Genomic DNA, 8,063 nt, shown 5'->3' with positions numbered 1-8,063 from the left:
ATTTTTTCGTTTTTAAAGGGGGGGGGGGGGGGGAAAAAGGTAAAAGGCATGTGGTAGTTTGCCAAATTACGGAATTTCTGCCTGCGTTACTGGGCGGAGGAGGAAGCGCGGGAACACCTGCGCCCTGCCTCCCGCTCCAGCGTATTTAACCACCAGAGTCACGCCCGGAGCTGCATCTCTGCTCCGGCTGCCCTGGGGAAGGAGGAACAGGCTTGGAGAAGATGAGCTGTGGCAGGTACCCCATGGATGTGACAGCTGTAGGCTTGATGCAATGCAGAAAGCAGAAGGTACTTTAATGTTTTTTTTTGTCAGATTTTGGTCTTTTTTTCTCCTTAAATATTTACAAACTGGGAAACTAGAGGGCTTTTTGAGTTACTCTAACAGGGTTATACTTGCTCATTTCCCCGCAACACTGGGATTAGAGCCTTGTGATCTAGGATGGGGTCTTGGACTTGGTTTTTAATGGTCTTAAAATCATAAGAAAATGGTTATCTTTGATTCTGCTGTCTTTCTGTTCAGCGTCATACATTTGTTCTGGTTTTAACAACGATTACCCATTTGGGGCCCTAAAATTAAGGAAATATTCTTGTATGTCTAATGTCTAATTTTTTAATGTGACAGTCTTATAGCCTGAAGCCAGAGCACAGACCCTGGCAAATCCTGATTGCTTGAAAGCATCCAATATTGAATGTCGTCATTAAAAAAAATGCATTTCTTTTGCCTGTTATTTTTCCAGAACTACATGATGTTTGTGTCTTGGTCAGATCAGAACAACATTCTCATCTACCGGACATTTGAAGACTTTAAAAGATTCCATGTAAGTGAATATTTCCCTGAAAACAGGATTCCCGTCCCAGGGAGGGGGGGGAAGGAGCCCAGCCATGTGTTGAGGCTGCAAAGCATCACTATTCTCTCCTCCTCTTCGCTTTTAGAAAGAGCTGAAGAGAAAATTCCCCATCGAGAGTGGCTCGCTCAGGAGATCTGACCGGACGATACCCAGGCTTAAAGGTAAGGAGAACATTGTTGGTTACACCAATGCCCTTGGGTCTCTTACTGACTTAAAATAACTCAGAAAGATTATTATTATTTTTTTAATATATAATTGCACTTGGTAAATTAATATTACACTTGAAATATTGGCCCAGAGCTCCTTGCAATATTTATGCGTGAACAAAGATAAATTTTAGCTATGCGAAAATCGTATCAGGAGCTATTAAAAAGATGCTGCTGTCAAGGCATCCAAATCCGCTCTTGTCTTACGCCAGCTTTGCTCTTGTTATTTTAAAGATGCAAATGCGAAGCAGAGGATGGGTGGGAAGCTGAACAGGTGCCTGGAGATACTGAAACTGCTGGAAACTTACTCCCAGGAGCTGCTGAAAACGGACGCTAAAATTTCCCAGGGTGAAGATGTGATTCAGTTTTTCAAGGCACAGACCCAAGACCTAGATCCCTGCTTTCCTGAAAACAGGTATGCAATCCTATTTGTATTTTTTCACTCGTACGCACCTTCATGAAACAGAAATGTTACAGAATACGGGTAGAAGAGAAACAACAGTTACACATGTTCAGTTCTACTGAATGCTTTAATGCATGTTTGTATTGTTTCTGGTGCCTAAGCTTTTCTTGGCCTACTGCACAGACACTTTTACCAAAACGAAGCTAAACTCGACCTTCCATGTGAGTTTTCGGTAAATCGATATTAATCTTTACTTTTCAGTGTTGTGATCATGCCATCAGAAATTGGAGGGGAAAAGAAAACCCAGCCACGGCAGCAGCTCTCCTCTATTACACACCCCCAGGCAACCCAGAGCTACAGGTGCATCGAAACCTTTGAAACCAAAGACACAAAGAACAAGGCTTTCAAAGTCGCCAAGAAGGAAATCGTTGAAGTGTTAATCAAGGACATGACTGGTACATGTGGCAGGGATTCTGCAGTTTCAGGGATGGATGGTGTAGATTGATCCATAGCTTGGCAAAGGCCGAGTCAGTAGCACCGCAGGTGGGGGGGTGTGCGTACATGTGGCTGTGCTTACCCGGATTGACATGGGAGGGAAGAACGAATGTTGGCGTGGCCTCGGCCAGGCACTGAGCTGCCCTGCAGAATGTCCCTCCTTGTCTTGCGGCAGAGCAGCCCCTACCCAGGGATTATGGCCATCTGTCCACTTTGCAGGCTGTTAAACCCCTTTTCTTATTTTTGCTGTTTGCTGCAGGATGGTGGCTAGTGGAAAATGCAGACAAGCAGATAGCCTGGTTCCCAGCCTCGTACCTGGAAGAGATTGACCTCCACAAGGATGTCCAGAACACCCTGAGCTCAAAGGAGGAGGGTAAGTCTGCTTCTGGCTCCCTGGGACACCACACTCCTCCTTCAAAAAAGGAGTTCTGTAAAAACCCCACCACTTTAAACATCGCTTGGGAGTCCCTGCCTGGATCTCTGGAGCTCTGACTCTTCTGATCAGCTCTGCCATCCGCTGTGGGTCTCTGACAAGTGTCCCTGGAAGTGACAGATGTGCTCACGCAGCTCTCGCTTGCTCCCCAGGGCTGCTGAGCTGGTCGGTCACAGGGACAGAGGCATTTTCTCTGCAAGACAAAACTGACCTCCTCCTCCTCTCTGCAGGTAGCCTGTACTTTGTTGTGCAGGCCTACGAGTCTCAAAAGGCAGACGAGCTCTCGCTGAACAACGGTGTCGTCGTGGAGGTGGTCAGGAAATCTGACGACGGCTGGTGGCTGATCCGGTAAGGAGGCTTTCCCAAAGCTCTCGTTCCCCGAGGGAGCTGGTTACCTGCTGCGGGCGCTTCTTGCCTGCTCCTCCCCAAGCGGGGTGCAGAGGAGCTCCCCCCGAGTTGACGGCCCTTGGCTAGGGCTGGTTCCCCCTTCCTCATGCCCTGTGTACAGCACTGGGCTGAGTCCTCACCTGCCTCCCACAGGTGCTCTGCTCCCTCCGTTGGTCTGAGCGGGGAGAAGGGCTCTTCTCAGTGTTGCTTTTCATCCTCCCCCTTCAGGTACAACGGCCGTACTGGCTACATGCCCTCCATGTGCCTCCGGCCCTACAAGAATCCTCACCACAAGCTCCAGACCATCATAAGCTGTGGGCTCAATGTCTCCACCCCAAACCTCTGCTCCCCCCTGATGGCTCCCCAGCCCCGGGGTGAGGCCGTGGGGCAGCGCAGCGTGCAGGCTTCCTCTTCGCTTGACCAGACTGAAGAAGACATGAGCGCTCCTAGAAGCAGATCAAGGTCTCTGCCCAGGGCCAGCTCCACCCCGGACCTGGAGTCAGACAGTTCGGCCCTCAGCTCCGGGAGCAGCAGCGAGTGGGACAGCCAGCTGAGCTGGAAGCCTAACTTGTCAAGATCTCTGCCTGAAGTCGAGCAGGCTCGGAGCACTCCCCCAGGACATACCTTGGCCACAGACAGCAGCAAGTCTCCACGCCTCACCCACGACAACAGGAATGATTCCGGCTTTGTGGAATCATCTGCAGCCGATCTAAGCTACTCCCTCACTGACCCAGACTTGGCCACTTGTGTCCCCAAGGTGCCCGTGCGCCCCTCAGCCCATGAGATCCTCCAGAAGTGCAGCACCATCACAAAGCGAGCCGTGCAGCAGTCTTCCTCCCGGCCAGCCCTCCCGGCTGTGCTCCCTCTCTGCAGCACGCATTAGCGGCCCTGGCGGGGGCACAGACCCAGCCCTGGGCCAGTGCCCCAGCCGAAAGCCAGGCACCCTCCTCGCCGAAGTCCTGCAGGAGCCATGGGCAGTCCCACACCCTGACATGGGGAGTGTCAGGGTGTGGGACTGTCGCTTCCCAAGGACAGGGTTAGATCCTGACGGAATGGGCATGCAGATGCGGCTTCCCTGTGTAATGCCGAGTCGTGCTGCAGCTTGCACAGAGGGACCAGGCAGCCAGGAGGGGCTTTACTGGAGTTAGTGGGAACGGATTTAGTATTTTCATTTATCATGTGAGTCAGGGCAGCTGCAGATCCGGCAGCTCCTCTGTCAGTTAGAGGTCACTTTGGATTCAGTTAATTCTCCCTCAGGCAGGTATTTATCCTGCAATCTAGTACGTGAAAATTTCACAATTGTTCTTGTATTATTCCCCCCACCGGGGCAAGCTGGCAGCACGCTGCGGCCACCCTGGAGAGTGGGAGTGAAACCCAGAGTAAGTGACTTGGAGTCACCCATGAAATCCAGAGCTACAATTATTGGTATTGGGGAGGGGATGGCGCCACCTTGTGAACGTCATTTATCGGAACCCCCTATTTTATATATATTTTTTTTTTAAAACTCTGATTTTTGGTGTTTCTTTGGGGTTTTGGCGTTTGTGTGTTTGTTCGCTTGTATTTTTAAAAGGTTAGATCAACTTGGGTAGTGGAGAACTGGCCCCCAAATCTATGAAGTGGCTGGATCGACTGAATGGCTGTGAGAACAAAAAAAAACCCATTGGCTGGGAACCTCATCTCTGTTCCCTACAGCAATGTCTGTGCAGGCACAGACACAAAACCAGTTGTAGCACAGCTTGTTTCCCAACGGGCTAAGGGGGCCAGAGCTCATTTTTATGAACAAAACATTCCCCTTTTGAGGGGTGTCACAGTTACTGAAACTTACGGCAATTCTCATCCTAAACTCATTTGCTAGAATTTAGTTATAGGAAAACTTAAGCCTCTTAGATAGATTGCTACTTTTAATTTTAGTTTTTCTGCCAGGTATTATCTGGGGTTTTTGTTGGTTTGGGGCTTTTTTTGTTTGTTTGTTTTTTTAAACAAGCAATTTAACCAGCTTGCTTGATGTTGTTCTAAACTTCATACATGTTTTTCTCTAAAATAAAATACACATAAATATTGACGACGACTTCTTGGGTTTTTTTATACTTCAAAAATTTGCTAGCTGGGGAATTAAAATGGTGCTTATTTCCCTCCCAGACGCTACCATTTGGGGCAGGCACAGGCGAGAGACCTGCTGTGGCCCAGGCAAAGAAAATATTCAATGACACAACGCTGATCAACACATGCTGCCTAGCTGGGCTTTGGGATAGGATATGACATTGCCAGTCGTGTCTCCCAACTCTGTAATGTCTTTAAGTCCCCAGTAAAGACCCAACTGCTTGTTCAGAGCCAGGTTCTGCCCTTTTCTCCAAACTGAAGTCTCTGGGCCTGAAAATGCAGGATGTGAAAATACAAAGGGAAACCACAGCTCGGCCAAAGGAATGACCCCTTCCCCCTCACTAAGCCCCATGGAGAGCGAATGTTTTAGAAATTCACAACTTTAAAAATTTATTATAAAAGACAGGAACAGTCCAATTGCCTTGTGGGAAAGCACTTCAGACTCTCCCCTGAGGAATGAGCAACTGGGGGGAAGGAGGGTCACAAAGTCACGTCCTCCTGCTGGGCTGCATCAGCCAGCCTCATGTTTTGCCACATGAAATCAATGAACATGGAGGCCTGGAGCAATCGGCTCAGCCTCTGAAAATGGCGCTCTGCAAAGAGAGAGGTCTGATGGTTAGTATTGCAGGAGAGGAAGCTCACCAGAACAGGGTGCAAAAATCTCTCTTCTCTTTAGACCGAGGCAAACAGGGAATATTCACAACACAGGAGGAGACCTCAGGCTCATGGCCAGTCCCTGCAGTGTGACTCACCTGTGTAAGGCAGCAGGGACTCCACAGCAGATTTAATGCCTGAGTACTGTAGGAGGCTGTCTGGTGCTTCATGCTTCAGGAGGGTTTCAATGACAGCTTGGGCCTCATGGCAGTTTCGAGAGTTCGTATTCCACGTCACCAAGAATGTTAGCACCGCCTCTAAGGAGGAAGGAAATTTGTACACGCCGGCTGTGCCATGGGTGCTGGCATGCAGGAGATGCCAAGTTAGAAAGCATCTCTCCTGTCTTACAGAGCAGTTCAGCTCCCCCACACTGTGACTGATGAGCCCAGAGGGGGCAGAACAAGGAGGGAGAGAACTGTTTCTGGAGCTGCTGTCACAGGGACGTCCCAAGCACAGGGGTGGTAAGGCCCGGCAAAGCCACTCACACGAGCTCAGAGCAGTTGCTGGTGCGTATCATGAGTAGCACCGCAACAAAGCAGCTGTCCCTGGCCAGCAGTCCTGCTCGAGGGTGGTGGGAGCTCAGTGGTAAATGCTGAGTCTAGGGAGATTCCTCTCCTTTTAATTTCAGTTGAGAAAACATAAAACCTTTCAGGTTAGGGGCTTCAGTTAAACCATGTTGCAACAAACCTTTCTGATCCTTCCGGAGCCGAACAATGTTCTCTTCCAAGTGCTTTCTCCCATCAGTTTCCTTGAGGATAGCTGCAAAAATGAGAAATGAAGAGTTCATGCAAGAGTCCAGCCCATGCACCCATGGGCTGAGAGCAGGGAGACCATTTGTTTTCTGGGCTGATTTCACTTAGGAAAATGGGAGTCATAGAGAAAGGGAAAACTGAGGCTTTCAGACAATTAGACTTCATAGTCTTTGTTTACCTGGAAAAGATGTTCTGGAAAGCAGAAAAGGTAGAAAAATGGCTTCAGGGCACAACATGGACTCACCTTTGACCACCATCAACACCGTGTGCGGGCGATCCAGAGAGATTGCCAACCCTAAAGCTTTGAGGTATCTTTTCTCATGAAGCAGGTTAGAAAGCTCTTGCTCTCTGGAAAACAAATCAGGGTCAAGAGAGTGAGACAAATATTTGGTTGGCGGAACAAGATGCTGTACATAAAGTAGCAGATCTGGCAATAGCCATGGGCAGAGGTTTAACCCCAAGAAGTTAATACTGCTTGCCAACGAATGCCTCAGTGCTCTCATTGTGCAGATAATTGCCCTGGCACGTTCAAGGGCTCCCTGAACTATTTGGTGCTGGCTGAAGCAGGAGAAAGTGAAAGCTGGTTTCAGCGGTTTGACTTTGCTTATCTTATTAGTGCATAAATGTGACACCCGTCAATTGTCAAGCTGACAGCATTATAGCACGGCTTTGCAGGATCTAAAGATAAGCTACAAGGTAGAAGAGACTACTGTGCCTTGACAGCCTCTAAATAGCTGAATGATGTAATATTCGGATTAGACGGAGCTGGATGGCTGTACGTGTGGACAGTTTCACTGGACAGAGTTTGCCTTTCACAGCTCCTTATTGCACAAGATCAACTTACTTCATAATCTGCTCCTCCTGTTTAGCTTGCGCTTCTTTCTCTTCAATTTCAGTGACATCCTATAAAAAAACCCCAGGACACAACTTTGTCAAATCTTGCTTTCATACAGATGATTTTTTTATTTAGCCATCTAGTGATTTGGAGACCAGTTTCAGCAGCAAGATCTATAGGCCAAGCAATTTAAGTGTTAAGTCCAGCAACTCACTACTTCCCTTCAAACCACCTTTAGACCACCAGCACTGGGCAGGCTGCTAAGGCCCATGTGCTGTTCCTTTTACAACATCAGCTGAGGAAATACAGTATGGCCAAAAAAAACCCTGCAAGATACACCTTACCAACTCAACTTCAAAGTGCAGAAAATTAGGAGAACATGTGTCATGCTGGAACAGCAAGGAATGAGCCACTGGATCCTGAGCTCTTCAACCGCATTCTGATTACTAACCCAGAGAGAAAACACAGAAAGACCCCGTACTGTACCTTCCACAGCGTGATGCAGGAGTCGCTGGATGCTGTCACAACCATATCATCTTGCTTGTTAGAGTGAAGACCCCAGACTTTATCTTCGTGACCATCTAATGTTTTCACACACTCATTTGTTTTAATTGTCCAGAGTTTTAAGAGACCATCAGAACCACTTTTGGAAGAGAAAGAAACGCAACAAGAAGAATCACTGGATAGATCCATTCTCACTCTGGCCCACCTCAAATATCAGATAAACTTGTCCCATTCCAATGCCTTTCAAACAGGAGCAGAATTAAACAATGTCAAGGGTGAGATGCAGCATTAGCTCTGCCTAACGATAGCATCTGTCACCAACCCAGCAACCTCATAGCAGCTAAGAATTCACAGTGTAACTGGAGAAGAGGAAGGTAAGCTAGGCCCTGCAGAAAGCTTGGTATAAACATGGCACCTTCCTATCAGTCTTTCCCAAACTAAATCCAT

At 48.2% G+C, this 8,063-nt stretch overlaps 2 protein-coding genes across 2 annotated transcripts in view; one reads left to right on the top strand and one right to left on the bottom strand.

Moving 5' to 3' along the window:
* The first annotated feature begins 742 nt into the window (after positions 1-742).
* Positions 743-3,654, top strand: NOXO1 (NADPH oxidase organizer 1). Its single transcript, XM_035895946.1, has 7 exons — positions 743-817; positions 933-1,026; positions 1,288-1,468; positions 1,718-1,911; positions 2,211-2,324; positions 2,615-2,732; positions 3,000-3,654. The coding sequence occupies exons 1-7, from the start codon at positions 743-745 to the stop codon at positions 3,652-3,654; spliced, it is 1,431 nt and encodes a 476-aa protein (XP_035751839.1).
* A 1,608-nt stretch (positions 3,655-5,262) lies between these two features.
* The window catches only part of TBL3 (transducin beta like 3), a gene marked incomplete at its 5' end in the record, with an annotated part of 10,982 nt that continues 8,181 nt past the window's right edge, over positions 5,263-8,063 (bottom strand). Inside the window, 6 exons of the mRNA XM_035895944.1 lie at positions 5,263-5,464; positions 5,624-5,782; positions 6,213-6,284; positions 6,522-6,625; positions 7,122-7,180; positions 7,599-7,755. Coding sequence (XP_035751837.1) covers positions 5,352-5,464; positions 5,624-5,782; positions 6,213-6,284; positions 6,522-6,625; positions 7,122-7,180; positions 7,599-7,755 — 664 coding nt within the window. The remainder of the gene's footprint in view (positions 5,465-5,623; positions 5,783-6,212; positions 6,285-6,521; positions 6,626-7,121; positions 7,181-7,598; positions 7,756-8,063) is intronic.

Source organism: Egretta garzetta, unplaced genomic scaffold (genome assembly GCF_000687185.1).
Source record: "Egretta garzetta isolate BGI_Z169 unplaced genomic scaffold, ASM68718v1 scaffold426, whole genome shotgun sequence".
In the NCBI taxonomy this organism is placed as follows: domain Eukaryota; kingdom Metazoa; phylum Chordata; class Aves; order Pelecaniformes; family Ardeidae; genus Egretta; species Egretta garzetta.
This window is presented reverse-complemented; position numbering and strand designations above follow the sequence as displayed.